The sequence below is a fragment of the Acinonyx jubatus genome, chromosome A1 (genome assembly GCF_027475565.1).
Source record: "Acinonyx jubatus isolate Ajub_Pintada_27869175 chromosome A1, VMU_Ajub_asm_v1.0, whole genome shotgun sequence".
Taxonomy (NCBI): Eukaryota; Metazoa; Chordata; class Mammalia; order Carnivora; family Felidae; genus Acinonyx; species Acinonyx jubatus.
The window spans coordinates 143,306,188-143,327,708 of NC_069380.1; the positions used below are offsets into that span (position 1 = coordinate 143,306,188).

The 21,521-nt window shown below is 34.3% G+C and overlaps 1 protein-coding gene across 13 annotated transcripts in view; it reads right to left on the reverse strand.

Moving 5' to 3' along the window:
* The window catches only part of SSBP2 (single stranded DNA binding protein 2), a 309,255-nt gene that overhangs the window by 131,771 nt on the left and 155,963 nt on the right, over positions 1-21,521 (reverse strand). The window contains exons 5-6 of one of the 13 annotated variants that reach the window (XM_053224507.1): positions 8,404-8,495; positions 8,113-8,185 (exon numbers count right to left, since the gene is read on the reverse strand). The exons of the other annotated variants lie outside the window; for them this stretch is intronic. Of the exons in view, the coding sequence (XP_053080482.1) occupies positions 8,113-8,185; positions 8,404-8,495 (165 nt within the window). The remainder of the gene's footprint in view (positions 1-8,112; positions 8,186-8,403; positions 8,496-21,521) is intronic. 13 annotated transcript variants of the gene reach the window in all.

Here is a 21,521-nt window from a genome sequence, read left to right on the forward strand (position 1 = left end):
CAGAAATTCAGTATGCTTAGGAAGATGTTTTTTAAAAATGTATTTATAATGTTCTAAGAAACAATGGAAATGAAGTGCAAACTAGTAATTATTTCTGCCTTAAATAATCAACTTGCCTTCCTATCAAAATTTCACTTAACCACATTTCTAAAATGGATCCTTCATTGTAATACATGTCACTGTAGTAATAATGAAACCTTTTGTATATTTAAGTCTGTACATCTATATTTTTATGTCTTTACACAAAGCAACTTATCAAAATCTTGAGTTTCCTCAAATAAAAGATTGTAAAAACACTTGACTTACAAAAAATAATCTATCCTGATAGAGTATTGTGTCAGGTATCCAAAGTCTAGTTTCATTTGTCCACAGATAACCTGAAATTCTTAAATAAGCTTTTAATTTGCTTTTGAAAGAAAGCAAAATTATCTTGATTATACTAATGTTCAACTTCTTTCAATTATTTTGTGATTTCAACATGTAAAATTCCCACAATCAGCAAATGAAAAAAAGATGGTTTCCTCTGAAAAATAAAACTTTAATAAAGTATACTAAATAAAAGAATACAATGGAACATCAAGTGCCATGGTTAATTAACACTTCCTGTTTAGTTACAAACAAGAGTCATATTGCTACTGGATTCTTATTTTATTTCCTTTTTTTTTTCAAGGTTGTTTGTACATTGCAAGAGCATCAATAATTTTCTTGGGTTATAAAACATCATGCCCCAAGATTAATAGTGAGGAAACCTTTACATTTCACTGCTCTGCTCCCTGTATAGATAGGGAAAAAGATGAGACCATAAACTCTTCACTGCCAAAAGGTTTGGGGGTGGGGGGAGGGGGACACAGCCAGAGTTTAATCTTTTCCTGACAAAAAAAAAAAAAAAAAGGAAAAGCTCTTTGGAAGAACTTCAAAATCCACTTGTAGACAGAGTGGGTGTTATGGTCAAGCAGGTAGCCTAAGTATTACTCTTGCTAGATGTGAACAGAAAGCTACCATGGTACATATTTTTCTACTCCTTAGTCTCATTACACTCCATCTGAAGAGAAGTAGCGTTGGAAAGTCTAAGAATTCTTAGATTTCATGAAGATACATTTTAGCAGACTTGACTATGAAGTTATATTCCATAATTAAGTTATATTTTTATTGGGTATTCCAAAGAGTAACGTGTTCTCTTTGGGTTCTCCAAAGAGAAGAACGTGTTTAAGAAATTTTAAAACTTTTAAGCACCACTACAATTGCTACAGAACACTCTAGAAACAAAAACATAAACAAATCCTCCAGTATCCACTCCTCAGACTTCACACCAGCGTTCTTTGATCAAAATAATTTTTCCTATTCCCAGAAATATTTTTCTACAATTAATGTTTTCAGAAATTAGTTTTCTCTTTTACTTGAATGATAAACACCCAAAAGTGCTAGAGAAAAATATCACACCAAATAATATAAATTCTGTGAAAAATCCTTCCCCAAGAATGTTTCTATTCTGTTTTAGTACAGGATCATCATACAATACCAGAGAAGGAAAATAAGATTGAAAACAGAATGAATGAATGAATGAATGAATGAATAAATAAATAAATAAAAGCAGAAATTTTGCTAATAGTCTCTTAAAGCCTAAAAAACAATGGGTATTATCTCTAAAATGTGGCTTGAAAGTATCTTGTCTCTTATTTTGGGGAATAAGAGATAGCAATGTAATTTTCTGAAAAAGACAGTTCATGCTTTTCCATTTATCAATCCTAAAAAATATATTTCTATTTAATAACTTTTAGTCCAAACCAGTAGGCTTAGGATATATGCCCACAAATAAATAGGCAGGTAAGTGAGTGAATGAATGAATGAATGAATGAGCAAGCAAGCAAAGTTATTAGATAAAACTCTTCTACTCAATACTAAACATATGGGGCGCCTGGGTGGCTCAGTCGGTTAAGCGGCCGACTTCGGCTCAGGTCGCGGTCCGTGGGTTTGAGCCTCGCGTCGGGCTCTGTGCTGACAGCTCAGAGCCCGGAGCCTGCTTCAGATTCTGTGTCTCCCTCTCTCTCTGACCCTCCCCCATTCATGCTCTGTCTCTCTCTGTCTCAAAAATAAATAAACGTTAAAAAAAATTAAAAAAAAAAAATAAACATAAAAAAATCTTTGGATTGAGGGAGGGAAAAACTAGTTAGAATGAATTGCATTTTGTTTTCAACGACCTTACAGTAGTACTGAGAAGAAATCCTGCGTTGTAGCAATGCAGAAGGAAAGAAATCAATAAAACACTATGGAGCAGAACTGCATCTAGATAGCCACTGTACACTGTAAACACCTCTCGTTCATCATAATCTACCCAAATTAAAGATTCATTTTTAAGGTCTTGAGGACTCACTAAAGCACTGTCACAACTCTTTTTTAAAATCATGTAAAATATGAAAGTGGTCTTTAACATGATTAAAATGCTTACACCTTTTTATACTTATAGAACAATAATGACTAAACAGTGCAAAAAGAAGTACCAAGTAGCAAGAAGGTATTTTTCCATTTTTGTTATTTTATCTAAGTTGCCTACAGCAAGTAAGATACACATTCTTTCAAAACCCATTAACAGGAAGACTGTAAGAAACATTCACTTCCCTATGTTACCTTTCATGCAAACACATATGCTAACTATATAAGAATATGATATTTTATATGAGATAATTGATTAAATTGGTTTCTGATACCAAATTATTGACACTAAAAACATTCAAGCATAAAAAAGCAAAACAAACCACAAAAATTACCTAACCATATGGTATATATATCAGAACAAGCTAAGGTTATCATGAATAAAACAAAACAAAATGTACTTTTTTTGGAATCCTAAAGAGGTATCATTGCTTATATACAAACTTAAAAAGAAACTACAAAAAAAAGTTACTAAAACTAAAATTTCGTTGCGTAGCAAGCTAGAAAATCACTATTCTGTATATGGCTAATAACAATTAGATATTAGTACTATTTACAATACTACTAAAATTATAAAAATATTTTACCCTAAATTTAACAAGAATATGTGCACTGGAAACTGATGTGGTGAAAAAAGGGAAAAGAAAAAAAAATTTCTTACAACTTACAGCCCATTGATAAGTCCTTGAGACAGGCAGAGTGACCTTCCTCTGAGAACTCAGCTGCCTTGATGTTGACACTTTGCTAAGGGCAGAAGGCAATCTTAGCTTAACATTATCCCAACCTCCAGGATCCTGTACGTCTCCTTTAACATATAAAAATTCCTTTGGAAACTTCCTTTATCTCTCTCCCCCAAGATATATGTTAGCAATCATCCTCCAAGCATATGGCCCACTGATATACATCTGAAGGGTCTCATGACTAAGGTTTATTAGACAGTAATAAATGATCTGAGCTAACCCCCTCAAGGTCCTGGGAACCTTGCTTCCAAAATTCCTTAGAGACTTACACCATCCCTAACCCCCTCCCAACTTCAAAGTATATAATCAGTCACCAGTCACAACCCCAGGGCACCTCTTTCTGCCCATGGGTCCTGTCCCCATGCTTTAATAAAAGTACCTTTTTGCACCAAAGATGTCTCAAGAATTCTTTCTTGATTATTTCCACCAAACTCCAACATTTCCACACCAAAAACTATAAATCAGTAACAAAAGAAATTTAAAAAGACTTAAACAAATGGAAAGATATACAGTGCTCACGAATGGGAAGACTTAATATTGTTACTATTTCAATTCTCTTCAAACTATCTATAAATTCAACACAATTCCAACCAATATCCCAACAGGACTGTTTTACAGAAATCAAAAGCTGACTGTAAAATTTATATAGAAAGGAAAAGAACTAAAATAGGCAAGTCAATTTTGAAAATGGAGAGCAAAGATGGGAGTCTACCCTACCTGATTTCAAGACTTAACTATAAAGCACAGCAATGACAACATGGTAATGGAGAAAGGACAGAGGATCCACACATATATGATGATTTTGACAAAGATGCAAATGCAATTCAGTGGAGAAAGGAGAGTCTTTTTAACAAATGGTGCTGGAATAACTAGATATCAATATAACAAAAAATAAAAAGAACCTTAATCCAAACCTTGGAGGCACATATGAAACCAACTCAAAATGGATCATAGAATGAAATGTAAAACCCAGAACTATAAAAACTGCTAGGAGAAAACAGGAAAAAAACATTCCTTACATATATCGCCAAAAGAAAAACCTGATAATTTGGACTTCATCAAAAGTAAGAAATTCAGATTGAAAACAATAATAAAAATAAAAATAAAAATAAATAAAACCACTTAAAAAATTTTAAGTCTACTCTTTGGAGGGCATTATTAAGAAAATGAAGAGACAAACCACAGCAGGGAGAAAATAGATGAAAATCACATTTCTGATAAAATTCTTATATTCTGATTACATAAAGAACTCTCAAAACATAAGAAAATGAATAACCCAAATTTAAAAATGAGTAAAAGATCTCAACAGACTCCTTGCCATACATATAGGGATGACAAATAAGCATATGAAAATATGCTCACCATTATTAGTCAATAGGGAAATGCAAACAAAACTGCAATGAAAAAATCACTACATATCTATTAGAATGGCTAAAAGAAACAAAGAAAAAACCTGATAATAACAAATACTGATGAGGATTCAGAGCAACTAGAACTCTCATACATTTGGTAAGGTAAAATGATACAAACACTTGGGCAAATAGTTTGCTAGTCTCTTGTAAAGTCAAACACAGCACCATTTGAAACAAAAATCCTACTCCTAAGTATTTATTCAAATGAAACAAACACACAAAAACGAAACCCCACCACAACAATCCTATGTTTACATGAAAACTTGTTTGAGGAGGTGCCTGGGTGGCTTAGTCAGTTAAGTGTCCAACTCTTGGTTTCAGTTCAGGTCATGATCTCATGATTTGTGGGTTCAAGCCTCATGTCTGGCTGCCATTGTGGAACTGCATGGGACTCTCTCTGTCCCTCTCTTGCCACTCCCCTCCTCGCTAGCCCACTGTCTCTCTCTCTCTCTCTCTCAAAAAAATAAAATAACTTAAAAAAAAAAGAAAACTCTTGAGGATGTTTATATTCATAAACGCTCCAAACTGGAACAACTCAAATGCCTCTCAAAGTAAGGAATGGATAAACAAATTGTGGCATACTCATACAATGTAATACTGCTCGGCAGTAAAAAAGAACAGATTACTAACTGACGCAACACCACGGATTAATCTCAAATACGTTATGCTAAGTGAGTGAAGCTAGACTCAAAAGGCTACATAATGTATGGTCCAATTTATACAATATTCTAGAAAAGCAAAATTATAGGAACAGAAAATGAATCAGTGGTTATCAGTGGTTGGAGATGGGGGAGTAGTTAAGTACAAAGGGCTGGGGGAGTGATCACTACAATCACTCATTGTAGGAGTGATTGCGTTACTTCATGTGTTTATCAAAACTCAGAGTAGTACACCAAAAAGGGTGAATTTTACTATATCATGCATTAATATAAAAAGTAGGAAAAAAACCCTCTATAATGGGGCAATGAAAAATATTCAATACTAACTTTACACACTGAATGGAGGTTATGAATTATGATTAATAATCATAAATATAAGTTAAAAGCATGATCTCAAATATCAACTAGTATTATGTATGTAGGTTTAAATACCTCATCTCACATTTCAACTAGTCTTGGACACTAAGATTTTATTACCATAAGGCATATTATTATTATTATATTACCATAAGGCCATAAGGCAATATTCTATCATTCAGTAGGTAAAATAACATTTAAAATAAAATTTAAAAACTGAGAAACTACTGTATATACAGGTTTTATAAAAGAGTGAATAGAACATGTATGCTCCCTATTCTCAAAACCATCTCATCTCATATATTAAATACATATCTACTTAAAGTAACAACATAAAGCAAGATATGTCACCAACGTATAGTCAAAGTAATAAGACACTAGAGTGTGTCTGGGGAAAAAATCATGGACTCTGGGGACAGACAGATACACAGGCCTAACTTCAAATCTTATTTATGCTACTCACTTAAATTAGGTAATGTCACTAAATTACCTTAGCTGATTATACAGAAGTAACAAAAAAGCACCTAGATCATCACCTGGCTTCTAAATGTTCCAAGAATATTCCCTCCTTTCCTCCTTCTTCTCCTTCCTGAAAACCAAAGTTTTTCTAAAAGTACCAGATCTAAGAATATAAGGTAACTGTTTCTCAAAAGAATAGTCTTCTCATTTAGAAAATCTGCATGAATTAGTTTCATCAGCTTCCCCATCTCATTTATATTGCCACAACCCTCAATTGGTGATGCACCATTGATCCATTATTATCAAGGAGTAGTTACTGTCTCAGGGGTAGCCAATCGCTAATCAGTGATCTGTGAAGTAGGCAGGCTTGAAGAACTCTGCGTAGAAAAAGTGATGGTAATTTGTTTAGCCAGTTAGACTGAATATTCTCAGATATAAACAAGAGAAAACTGGCTAATCAGTGGCAAAAGGAAAAGACAAGTGTAATGTGAATGATGGTAGGCATGCAGGAGAAAGGGGTGAGTATGCGTGAGGAGAGAACATATTTGTCATGAGAGTGTCTGGATGAAATGGCTGGGTGATGAGAGAGAGAAAGAGGCTAGCTAGAACCTAGAGCTGCCTTGGCACCTAACAGTTTTCTAGTTTCAGTTCTTTATTCAGTTTATGAGTTCTTTAATGCAATTGCTTTTTCTTAAAATGGTGTATTAAACATGTTTCATTGCTTGTTCTAACCTTAACCACTTTCAGAAAAACTCTCTCCTGGGATCATCATCCCTAAAGACTATATGCAGCTGATTGTCTCAGTTTTCTGTATACATATGCCTCTCAATATTCCTTTCCATATGTGATGTTTAATGATACTTTACTATACAGTATTAACAATTTATTAAATTCTTCAGTTTCTTCTAGGAATATATTTCCACATAAAAAAGTTGGAATTTTTTTCTGCAAACAGTCCAATTATGGAGCACAATATCTGAAACTGGCCTCTTAATCAGAAGTTAGCATCTGTTGATTATCATCCTCTAATAACTATTTCAAAAGTTTAACAAAGACTGGGGAGTGGGGAGATAACTACTTTTATTTAAACTCTTAAAAATCACTTATATAGGAGACACGTTTATATCCCAGAAGAAATCCTTCATGTCTCCATGATGTTACACAGAAAAATAAAATACAAAATCAGACTGATGATTTTCTCTCAACATCTGATTGGTCTCCAATACTGAGAGCCTCCGCTGCTGATACCATCATACCAAATCTACTTTGTTCCACAGGATTAAAGAACTAATATCCTAAAAAAAAATTCCACAATTGAAGTCAACCTCTACATATATAAGCAACAACTAGTATAGTAATAATTTAGAAGGCATATCAAACTGCTCTTTTGCTGGCAAGTTTTAAAAAATCCTCTCGCAGGTAGAACAACAGCTGTTACTGAATAGTTCTAGCCACTGGAGAATTTCTTTTAGCACACTTTGACATCATGGCCTAAATTCAAAGTGACACCAAATTAAGGCTTGTTATGGTAATAATCATGACAGTGTAAAGTGGTTTAGAAAAACCCAAAGTCTGAGACTTCAGATATGATATCAATTATGTCACTGTCAATTCTGGCTAGTTTCAACTCTTACTTTAAGATAAAACTATAATGACTTAAAAATGTTTAAAATTTTGATTTTTTAAAAAAGAAAGACATTCCATAAACATAATAAATTAACAATAAGTCCTTCCACTAAAATGATACACTACTCGTCTCACAACAGAGGAATGGATGGGGTACCTAACTTTATGGTTTTCTGACATTCACAACAATTAAAAAATAATATAAGAGTGACATTAGCAAGATGGAGGAATAGGAAGTTCCAGTCCTCTTCCCCACACAGAAACACTGATTTAGTAACAAACATATACAGACTGGAATACCCTTATGAGAATCCCAGAATCCAGTTAAGAAGATGCAACATCCTAGAAGAGTAAAAAAAAAAACAAAAAACAAAAAACAAAAAAAACAAACAAACAAGAACATGGGTAAAAAGAGCAGTTTCACTTTACCTGTGTCTTCCCCCAGCCCATGTCAGCATAGGACAATGCCAAAAAAGATCCCTTCAACATGCAATTTCTTCCACTGGGAAAGAGAAAGTCAGGGGTGAATCCAACATCCCCAGCCCTTCGGGCAATGCCCCAGAGTACCGTTCCTATCTAGCCTCATTCAGAGTACTACTGAAAGACCCAGCATAGTTACAGTGCCTCAGGGCAGCTAAGAACAACAAAGAGGGGTAGTTGGCTTGCAATAGACTCTGAGGCCCCCAGGGGATGGCATGGATCACAGCAGGTAGCACAGACCTCAGCAACTGGTGTGGACCACAGCAGCCAGCAGAGATCTCAGCAGCCAGAGGTGGTCTCAGCAGGTGGTAGAAATCCAGAGTAGATCTGACCTGTGAAATTCAGAGGAGGTAGACAATCCTAAGGCTTCTTCAGGGAAAAGGGAGAAGAGAAAGATGTGGAACTTGCACTTAACACCTCAGGATCTCCATGTACTGCTCTAGGAGGAAGGGGCAGGTGGCTCTCTGTACCAATAATGACTCTGTGGGATTGAAAGAAAGTGTACAATACTGAGAATTCCCTCCAGGAGGGAGGAAGAAGAGTGGAATATACACATTCATAATAAAGGTTGGAGAAACTCCCTGAATTTCCCAGCCAAAGTCATTCAATAAAGACTGAAAAAGGTGGCTGTTTCTTCAAATGTGCAGATGCCAGTGTAAAGCTTACAAAGAACACAAAGAATAAAGGAAATATAATACTACCAAAGGAACAAAATATATCTCCAATAACAAACTGTATAAAGAAATGGAGATCTAGGAATTGCCTGACCAAAAGATGATCATCTTAAAGAAGCTTAGTGAGCTACAAGAAAACACAGACAATAAAATCAGAAAAAAAAAAGCGATTCATGGAAAAAAATGAGAATATGAGCAAAAACAGAAACCAAAGAAAAGAACCAAACAAATTTTGGAAATGAAGTACAGAATAACTGAACTGAAAAATTCACAAAGAAACCTCTTGCAGACACACAAAACATACAGAAAAGAATCAAAGCATACTATACCAAAAAAATCAACAAATCACAAAGGAAGAGCAAGAGAGGAACAAAGGAACAAAAGAATGGCAAAATAGCCAGAAAACAATTAACTAAATGGCAATAGTAAATTTTTATTAATAATTACTTTAAGTGTAAATGGATTAAATTTTCCAAACAAAAACACAGAGTGTGGAATAACAGATTAAACAAGCAGGATCAAACTATTTGCCACCTACAATGGATTTCCTTTGGCTTTAAAAACACAGACAAACAAACAAAACAAACCACACATACAGACTGAAAACAAAGAGATGGTGAAAGATATTTTGCTAAGTGTAGCCAAAATAGAGCAGAGTTGGCAATACCTATATCAGACAAAATAAGCTTTCAGTCAAAATAAGTCACAATAAATAAAGATGGAGCAAAAGTAAACAAATGGGATTACATCAAACTAAAAACTTCTGCACAGAGAAGGAAGCCATCTACAAAACGAAAAGGCAACCTACTGAATGAAAGATATTTGCTAATCATGCATCCAAAATATCCAAAGAACTTATACAACTTAATATTAAAAAAACCAAACAAGCCAATTAAAAATGGGAAGAGGACTTGAATAGACATTTTTTTACAAAGAAGACATACAGTTGGCCAATGGGCACAGGAAAAGGTGCTCAACATCACTAATCATTAGAGACATGCAAATCAAAACCACAGCAAGCTACCATCTCACACCAATCAGATTGGCTAGAATAAAAAAGACAAGAAATAACAAGTGTTGGCAAGAATGTACAAAAGAGAACTCTCATACACTGTTGGTAGGAATGTAAATTGGTACAGCTACTATGGAAACAGTATGAAGGGTCCTTAAAAAATTAAAAAAAAAAAAACAAACTGCTACACAATCCAACAATTCCACTTTTGGGTATTTATCTGAAGAAAATGAAAACACTAATCCAAAAAGATATATATACCCCTATGTCCATTGCAGCATTATTTACAATAGCCAAGATATGGAAGCAATCTGTATCCATTGATAGATGAATAAATAGAGAAGGTGTGCTACACACACACACACACACACACACACATTGAAATATTACTCAGCCATAAGAAAAAAAAATGAAATCTTACCATTTGTGACAATAGGGGTGGACCTAGAGGGTATTATGTTAAGTGAAATAAGTTAGAAAAAAAAAAGGCAAATACTATATGAATTCACTTATATATGAAATCTAAAAACAAAATAAACAAGCAAACTAAACAAAACAGAAACAGAATCATGGGTACAGGCAACTAACCTGAGAGGGGAGGTATTGGGGAGGATAAATAAAATAAATGAAAAAGATTAAGACATACAAACTTCAGGTACAAAATAAATAAGGAGGAAGTAATGTACAGCATAGGGAATATAGTCAATAATATTGTAATAACTGGTGACAGATGGTAGCTAGACTTATTGTGGGGATCATTTGTGATATATAAAATTATCGAATCACTATGATGTACAACTAAAACTAACAGGATAGTCTGTGTCAATTATACTTCAATTAAAAAAAAGAACAAAGAAGGTCACTGTATAATGCAGATGGGTCGATTCATCAATAAAATATAACAATTGCAAATATACATGCATTGAATACTGGAGCAAAAATATATAAAGCAAATATTAATAAAAGTGAAAAGAGAAATAGACAGCAAGACAATAATAGAAAGGAACTTGAATACTCCACTTTCATCAATGGATAGATCATGCAGACAGAGAATCAATATGGAAACAGCAGACATGAATAACACTATAAATCAAATAGGCCTAATAAACATATACAGAACAATCTATCCAACAGCATCAGAATACACATTCTTCTCAAATGCACATGGAATATTCTCCAGGAGAGATCATATGCTGGCTAGAAAACAAGTATTAACGAAATTTAAAAGAATGAAATCATAGCAAGTATTATTTCCATCCACAATGGTACGAAACTAGAATCAAAACAGGAGGAAAACTGGAAAATTTACAGATATAAAAAATTCAACAATTCACTCTTAAGCGACCAAAGAATCCAAAGGGAAATCAAGAAATATCTTGAGGGGCACCTGGCTGGCTCAGTCAGTGGAGTATGCAAAACTTGCTCTTGGGGTTGTCTGTTTGAGCCTCATATTAGGTGTAGAGATTACTTTAAAATAAAATATTTAAAACTTCATTGGCTGATAAAAAATGCCTTTGAACAAAATACAGATCAGAAGCAATCATAATTGCCTTTCCTGATTTTCTCTCATTACAACCTTACCCAAATTTTTCTAGCATTTGAAATTTTTGCTATTTGCAATACTTTAATTCTGGAGATTGACATGCTCCCACTACAAAAATGGTATACTACCATATGCCACCTTATTTGTTACAGAAGCCTTTGAGTCATACGCCAGAAACTCTGTCAAATATTAGAGTATTATTATTCTAGTCAATGCTTAATTTTCTTTTATATGAAGGAATAAAGAGATTACAAATGTTAAAAAAACAACTAAAATAAATAAATATCTTGAGACAAAAATGAAAATAAAACATATCAAAACTTATGGGATGTGGGACAAGCAGTCCTAACAGAGAATTCTATAGCAATAAGTACTTACATTAAGAAAAAAAAACAACTCAAACAACTTAACATAACCCTTACAGTAATTAAAAAAGAAGAACAAACCAAACCAAAAATCAGCAAAAGTAGGAAATAATAATGGTTAGAGGACAAATAAATGAAATAGTGATTAGAAAGACAATTTAAAAAATCAGCAAAATTAAGACTTGGTTTTTTGAAAAGATAAACAAAATAGACAAACTTATACCTAGACTAAGAGAAAAAGAGAGAAGATTCATATAAATAAAATTAGAAATGAATGATGAGACATTATAACCAATGTCACAGAAATAAAATGATCGTAAGAGGCTACTATGAACAATTATATGCCAATATATTGGATAATCTAGAAGAAATTCCTGGAAACATACAATCTATCAAAACTGAATCATGAAGAAATAGAAAATCTGAATAGACTAATAGGTCTGTAAGGAGTTTGAATCTAAGTAATTAAAACTCTCTCAACAAAGAAAAACCCAGGACCAGATGGCTTCACTGGTGAATTCTACCAAACATTTAAAGAATTGATGCTAATATCTCATATTTTTCTAAAATATTTAAGAGGAGGGAACACTTCAAAACTCATTTTACAAAGCCAGCATTAACCTGATACCAATGCCACACAAAGACACCACAAAAAAGAAAACCACAGGCCAATATTCCTGATAAACATAGGTGCAAAAATCCTCAACAAAATAGTAGCAAACCAAATTTAACAGCACACTAAAAAAATCATACACCATGATCAAGTGGATTATTCCATGGGGTATAAGGATTGTTTCACATATGCAAATCAGTAAGTGTGATATACTATATTAACGTCATGAAGGAAAGAAAATCACATGATCATCTCCATAGATACATAAAAGCAATTAACAAAATTCAGTACTCTTTCATGATAAAAGCAAGCTTAACAAACTAGGTAAAGAAGGAATGGACCTCAACATAATAAATGCCACATATGACAAGCCCACAGCTAACATCATACCCAAAGGTGAAAAAATTGAAGTTTTTTTCTTCAAGGTCAGGAACAAGACAGAGATACCCCCTCTCACCACTTTTATTCATCATAGTACTGGAAGCCCCAGCTAGAGCAATCAGGCAATAAATAAAAGTCAAACACATTGGAAATGATCAAGTAAAATTATCTGTTTGTAAATGGCATGATCATATATAGCAAACCTTAAAGACGCCACAAAAAAAACTGCTAGAACTATTAAAACAAGTCAGTAAAGTTGCAGGATACAAAACCAACATACAAAATTAAATTGAATTTCTGTATACTAACAATGACTTATTCAGAAAGGAAATTAAGAATTTAATTTATGATGACTTCATAAAGAGTAAAAGATATAGAAATAAACTTAACAAGTAGGTGAAAGACTTGTACATTTAAACTACAAATATTGGTGAAAGAAATTAAAGACACAAATAAATTGGAAGATATCCCAAAGAGTTAATGTTACTAAAATGTCCACAAAAGCCCAGTGTTCTACAGATTCAATGCTATTCTCATCAATTTTCAATGGGATTTCTTACACAAATAGAAAAGATAATCTTAAAATGCATATGGAACCACAAAAGACCCCAAATAGACAAAGCAATCTTGAGCAAAAAATAGCAAACCTGGATATCATGATATCATGATATCAAAATATATTACAAAACTAGAGTAATTAAAACAGTATAGTACTAACACAAAGACAGATATACAGAGCAATGTAACACAACAGAGAACCCAGAAATAAACTCATCTATATACAGTCAACTGATCTTCAACAAGGGTGCCAAGAATACACCACAGGGAAATACCTGTCTCCTCAACAAACGATGCTGGGAAAACTGGGTATTTATATGCTCAAGAATGAAGTTGGTCCCTATTGACCACCATACACAAAAATCAACTCAAAATGGATTAAAAACATATACAAAAGAAGTCAAACTATAAGACTCCCAGAAGAAAACATAAAGGAAAAGCTTCATGACATTGTTCTTGACAATGATTTCATAGATATGACATCAAAATTTTAGGCAATAAAAGCAAAAATAGACAAATGGGACCACATCAAACTAAAAAAGCTTCTTCTCAGCAAAAGAAATAATCAAAAGAGGGGCAAGGCAACCTATGGAACAGGATAAAGTATTTGCAAGCCATAAATCATAAGGGGTTACATTCCAAAATAGGTAACTTCTACAACTCAATAGCCCAAAACCCTGAATAAAACAACGTGTAAAGAACTTGAATAAACATTTCTCCAAAGACATAGTCAGTGGCCAATGGACATATGAAAAGGTGTTCATAATCAGGGAAATGCAAATCAAAACTAATAAAATATCACCTCACACCTGTCAGGATGGCTATCATCAAAAAACAAAACGAAACAAACAAAGCAAAACAAAACATTGCTGACAATGTTGTGGAGAAACGGAAACCATTTTACACTGTTAGTGGGAATGTAAAAGGGTGCAGCTCCTATGGAAAACAATACGGTGGTTTCTAAATATATTAAAACTCATACGACACAGCAATACCACTTCTGGGTACACATCCAAAAGAATTGAAATCAGGATATGAAAAAAATAGGTACTCCCGGGTTCACTGCAGCATTATTCAAAACAGCCAAGATATGGAAATAACCCACATGTCCACTGACAGATGTAAAGATAAAGACAAATGTGGTATATATGTACACTGAAATATCAATCAGCCTTAAAAAAAAAAAAAGGAAAACCTACTATTTGTGATAAAATTGCTAGAGCCAGAGGAAATTATACGAAATAAGTCAGTCACAGAATGACATATACTGCACAACTCCACTGTAAGTGGATACTTAATGTAATGAAGTATCTAAACTAGCCAAACTTATAGAAGTACAAAACAGAACGATGGTTGTCAGGTGATGGAGGGAGGAGGAAATGGGGAGATGTTCTATAAAGTTACCATCATGTTGGCCAACAGACACATGAAAAGATGCTCCACGTTGCTCCTCATCAGGGAAATACAAATCAAAACCACACTCAGATATCACCTCACACCAGTCAGAGTGGCTAAAATGAACAAAACAGGAGACTATAGATGCTGGAGAGGATGTGGAGAAACGGAAACCCTCTTGCACTGTTGGTGGGAATGCAAACTGGGGCAGCCACTCTGGAAAACAGTGTGGAGGTTCCTCAAAAAATTAAAAATAGACCTACCCTATGACCCAGCAGTAGCACTGCTAGGAATTTACCCAAGGGATACAGGAGTACTGATGCATAGGGGCACTTGTGCATCAATGTTTATAGCAGCACTCTCAACAATAGCTAAATTATGGAAAGAGCCTAAATGTCCATCAACTGATGAATGGATAAAGAAATTGTGGTTTATATACACAATGGAATACTACGTGGCAATGAAAAAGAATGAAATATGGCCTTTTGTAGCAACATGGATGGAACTGGAGAGTGTTATGCTAAGTAAAATAAGTCATACAGAGAAGGACAGATTCCATATGTTTTCACTCCTATGTGGATCCTGAGAAAGTTAACAGAAGACCATGGGGGAGGGGAAGAAAAAAAATGGTTAGAGAGGGATGGCGACAAAACATAAGAGACTCCTAAAAACTGAGAACAAACTGAGGGTTTATGGGGGGTGGGAGGGAGGGGTGGGTGGGTGATGGGTATTGAGGAGGGCACCTGTTGGGATGAGCACTGGGTGTTGTCTGGAAACCAATTTGACAATAAATTTCATAATGTAAAAAAAAAAAGTTGCCATCATGCAAGACGAATAAATCTAGAGATCTGCTATATAACATAGCCCCTATAGTTACTGATACAGTATTGTGCATGTAACAATTTGTTAAGAGTAGGCAGATCTCATGTTAAATTTTCTTACTAACAAAGGGACACAAGGAAACTTTTGAAGGTGAGGTATATGTTTATTACCTTAACTGCAGTGATCAAAGGTGTATGCATATGTCCAAATTAATTAAATTTTATATATTACATACGTTCAGTTTTTTGTATATTCATTTTACCTAAATGAAGTTATAGGCTTATTTATATATATTAAATATATATATTTTTTTCATGTACACATACCTGCAGGGAAGTCCCTGCAACTACTTCTAATATTAATAATATAATTGGTGTTATAATTATAATCAAACATAGTGGCTCAATTAATATTTTTTTGTTCATTAGTAAAATGAATTAATGCCAGAGTTCTTTAAAATTAAATCTTCCAGTTATCTAAAGTCAGGCGAATTTTGTAACTTTTCATTCAGAGAAAGCAAACCTTTGAGTAATGATACTTATTTTTGTGAATTACTCTAACAATCAGAGACATTAACAAGATCACATTACACCAGCAATCAGTCTACAAAGAAATGACCTAAGTACATTGACCACTCAACAGAGATGCTGTGTATGGATGTACAGGTATGTACATTGTTCCCTGTACAGGGCACCTGGCTGAGAAAGCAGAAGAGCCTGGAAATTGTACCCACTTCACTAGTTTTCCCGCAGGGTAACCCACAGAAAATGTGAAGTAAAATATTATTAAAAAATCTTTCAAAAATATTACATTGCCCATCATTAAAGCATCTTAATGTACTACTATTGGAGGAAAGTCTCAGGTAGAATCTTAAAGTCAGAATTAATCTTAGGTCATTGCCTTACCAATTCCCCCTAAAGAAATCTATCATATTTGGACATATCCATGCCCATAAACAGACCATTAAGTTGTTCCATGTTATAAGCCAAATTATATCACCCTGAAAATTCTGTCCTTTGCAGTTATTGCTCTTATACACGATAATCCTAAAGGACTTGTGAAGACAGCTATCATATGTTTTTCTCCTCTTCTTCACTGCAAATCAGTTCAGTTCCTTTCATTCATTATTATAAGACATATTTCTATGCAGTGGCTACTCCGGAGAGTTCCTACACGGAACAAGCTAGAGGACTTAGGTTTCTTTTGTAGAGCAAACATACCCGTTTCTACTTAGCTTTTATGTAACATGATTTTTGTCTTCTTATTACTTGTCCAATTATACCAAAGATAGATAATGGCATTCACTTGGTTTCTGCCACAAATTAAGCTTTGAGGCATTGGCTTGTGGATTTTAAACAAACTTTGTTGATTTTATTTTTTTCTTTAATTTCTTTTTTTGGTGAGGGATGGCTTTAGTGAGGCTTTAGGGTAGAAGTGCAGGGAGCAACAATACATTTTGGAGCTGTCTAATAGCATCTGGGCTAGTTTCCTTAAAAGGCCATTGCAGAAAGAAATCAAAACAAACAAAAACAAATTAGCATGGAACTAATCCTTCTTACAACACTGACCTACTATGCTGTATTTAACTCACAATGATTGAAAACTCTGTTATATTTTCCCTAACAAGCTGCTGTCTACTTACGTCTCTAGATGTGTGTACCTTTCATTTTTTAACTTAAATATAAACTTGGTTTTATTTATGTAACTAATGTTGAATTACGTATTTTTTAAAAAGTCAAATACAAGTTCAATTAGGTAGATGAAAGACTCAGTTTCTTTTTTAAAGATAAAGGTAAATAAAGTGAACTAAAATATATTTTAAAATTTTTTTAACGTTTTTATTTTATTTTTGTGAAAGGGAGACAGAAAGAGCATCAGCGGGGGAGGGGCAGAGAGACAGAGAGGAAAACAGAATCTGAAGCAGGTCCCAGGTTCTGAGCTGTCAGCACAGAGCCCAAGGCCAGGCTCAAACTTGTGAACCGTGAGACTATGACCTGACTCAAAGTCTGACACTTAACCGACTGAGCCATTCAGGCGCCCCATAAATTAAAATATTCAATAATAGTATCTGTAAGGAAGTCCTACAAGTAGAATACTCCCTATTTTCCTGGCTGTCTTTTCCTATTAGAGCTCTAACAAACTAAAAGGGACTTAAATTTTAATAACATTACAAATGAAAAATGCCTTCAGAAAAAAAATGTGAACTTAGTTTTTAAATGGTCATGACAATTTTTCTAATTTAAAGTAAACTTTTGCACTTTTCTGTGCTTTCTAACTCTCCCACCCCAATAAAACTGAGGAGTTGCATAATAAAAAATAAATTTTTTCAATTAAAAAAAATAATAGAAAAACATCAATTTGGGAAAATCAACTACAAATCTCTGCACGTAATATCATTTGAGACATTTTAAGAAAAATGTATTCAATTTCTCACATCATTTTGATGGCTCAGTACATATGTACTTTCTAAAGGATATTAATTAATGGGTTTTCAGGAAAATACTGAATCACCAATTAACCTGAAAATAAATCTGGGTAACTATAGACATGTTTTGAGTTTATAGTAACATTTTAGAGCCTCGAGGACAAGTATTGAGGAGTAAATCTGTTCTGGTTTCTAATGCCAGTGAATTCCTTTGTGGCAACTTTTAAACCACAGGAATTATCCCATTTGGAGACTATAATTCTCTTATAAGATGTGCTTTCCAATTAAAAACCACATCACAGGAAGGCATGTCAGTAAACATTATGGCACCATGGATGAATCTAGGAGGAAGATTTAAATGGTCATTAAGAAGGTAGCTTATTTACATTAGATTTACAAATTTACAAATAAATTCTAGCAGTAAAGGAATGGCCTATTATAGTAAAGAATATAGCAAAAGCTTCAGATGAACTGTAGGCTCAATGTATTTTAGAGCTGAAAAGGAACTTCAGAGTTCATATAAGAGGTACGTAGAAATACCTTCATTTTATAGAAGTAAAGTGACTTGTCCAAGATCACAGCCATAAGTGGAAATTGGACTTCTACACTTTTCCTCTTTTAGTTTGCCTCATCTCTAGTAAATATAAAACAACATCCTAACAAGACAATACCACCATCATAGACTGTCACATAGTTGCTTTTCAGTACATGAATGCAACATATACACTATTATCATCCCTGTCACCTCTATGACCTGGTAGCCTGTGTCCCCAAGAATAAGGAACAAGACAAATAGCCATAATGACAGCCTCTTCCTCCCACTCCCCAAGAAATAAAGGCACCTTCAAAGGTCAATCATTTAATTATTTAAAAAAAATTTTTTAAGTACAGTCTTGTACTTCATGGACATCTACCTGGCATATGTAAAACAGACTGCTCTGAGTAGCCTAAGAAATTCCTTTGCTCATTATTCCCAAACATTATAAACAAATGTATTGGAGGCCATTATTATTCTTTTTTTATTCTTTATTTATTTTTGAGAGAGAGACAGAGTGTGAGCCGGGGAGGAGCAGAGAGAAAGAGGGTGACACAGAATCCGAAGCAGGCTCCAGGCTCCGAGCTGTCAGCACAGAGCTCAATGCAGGGCTCGAATCCATGAACCACGAGATCATGACCTGAGCCGAAGTTGGACGCTCAACCGACTGAGCCACCCAAGTCACCTCTATTGTAGGCCATTAGTAAGATTATCAAAAGATTGTTTCCAAAAGCATTCTTATAAATGTTTTAATATTTTTTTAATGTTTATTTACTTTTGAAAGAGAGAGATACAGAGCACAAACGGGACGGGCAGAGAGAGCGGGAGGGACAGAATCTGAATCAGGCTCCAGGCTCTGAGCTGTCAGCACAGAGCCCAATATGGGGCTCAAATTCATGAACTGTGAGATCATGACCCAAGCTGAAGACAGACACCTAACTGACTGAGCCAACCAGGAACCCCTTAAATGTTTTAATATGTAATTACCTTTACCAAAAACTAGACTGAATACTTTACTAATACCTGCAATGCTTGGATTCTCATCTAGAAGATAAAGGCATATTCCCTGACTCCAAAATCTGGGGGCTAAGGAGCTTTTTCAGACTTACAACTTCTAAACATAAATGTGTCAATGCGACGTCCCAAAAACTTGCACCATGGAATATCTTACATTTTTGAGGGAAACCCAGGAATACTCAATGTATGTTAAATATTATGTGAACTAGTAGCGTAAGCCAATTCCCATTTCTGACATTAGACTGTATGAAAATCAGTGTGAAACAGGATATGAGGGTGGTGGTATCCAATCTGATGCCAAGATTTGAAAAGTTGTACAGTGCCTAACAGGTGCTCAGATCCTGTAAGTAATTATGACTATTTTAAAAAGAAATTAAAATACCTTTTTTCTTTTAATTTATGTCTATTTTTTAATGGCTATTAAATTATTAGATCATAAACACTTATTTAGTTGTTTGGACCTAACTATATAACAGAACTGTTATGGTTTTGTTTATTTTTGCCAAAGGGCTGAATAAAGAAATAACCAAGATACTAGGATCTGTAAACTGAGCCAGTTTGAGAACCTCTGTGTTAATGCTAAAGGGAGATATATATACACTGAATGGCTTAAAGGTTACATAAAAACTTGGTAATAAAATTTAAAAAGCTAGAATCCCTAATCATATGGGATTAGGGATAATACACAATTACAGATATGCCTGAAATTATAAATCATGGACTCACTATTATCATGGATTTAGTTAGGTGGCATATGTACTTTGTAATATAAAGCACTGATTCAGACTGTGGTTTCTAGAGTTAAACTGCCTTAGGTTCAAAACCATTTTGCCATATATTAACCGTGCACACTGGCTCTTTAAATCCGTTTCCTCATATGTAATAACGGGAATAACAATTAGTTGCTTTATATTAAGTACTATAAAGGTTAAATAAAATAATGCATGAAAACCATACCTTGCACATAAGTGCTCAGTAAAGTACTAGCTATCATTATCACACTCATCATCATTATTAAAATACACTCTTTGGAGAGCTGCACTTCCAGATTAACAAACTAGGTACTCTAGACCAATCCTACCAAAAGCATGCCTTAAAAAGTTGGATGGAATATTAAAAAAAAATCTTTTAAGGCACCAGAGGCTAGTGAGGTAGTAAACAAATCATGATTAGGAAAGGAAGTCAACTCAGAGAGACACTTGAAGGCAATTTTGTGCTCAAGGCTTCTGTCAACATCAAAAACATGGTTGAGAGGCCAAAAAGGAGAGCAGAGTTTTTAATAAATTTATAGTGCTGGGGCATAAAAATTAACATTCAAAGCCTATCAAGGAGAATATAAAACTTGGCATGGGTTAGGAACTCAAAGGATTATACCCTGCAGTAAGAAGTATAAATCTAGATACAGATCATCACTCACAGGAGATAAAGCCATATGAAATCATTTCACTCCGTTGGTTGGTTTACAATGATCTGGAATTGGTAGTGCCCCTAAACTTGCTGCCTGCCAGAAGGAAAAATAAATCTTCTTTGAAATATCATTGAAGATTCTCAAGTTTTCTATACTATTTTTCATATACAGCATATAGGACACAATAAAAAAAATACCCAGGTATATAAGAAGACAATAATACCAAGTATCTGGAAGACAAGAAAAACAAAACAGAAACCAGATCAACTATGGATTCAGAAAATGGGGATTTCAGATGTGAGCTTAAAAACTATTTTGCTCCAGGTGCCTAGGTGGCTCAGTCAGTTAAGCATCTGACTGCATTTCAGCTTAGGTCATGATCTCAAGTTTGTGACTTTAATCCCAGTACTGGGCTCTGTGCTGACACCACAGAGGCTGCTTGGGATTCCCTCTCTTTCCACCCACCGCCCTGCCCCTCCCTGGCTTGCACTGTATCTCAGAATAAATAAACATTAAAAACAACTATTTTGCTTAATGTGACCAATAAATTAAGCAACAATATTGAGGACATCAGCAAAAAGGAGGAATAAAAACATCTAAAAAATACAGG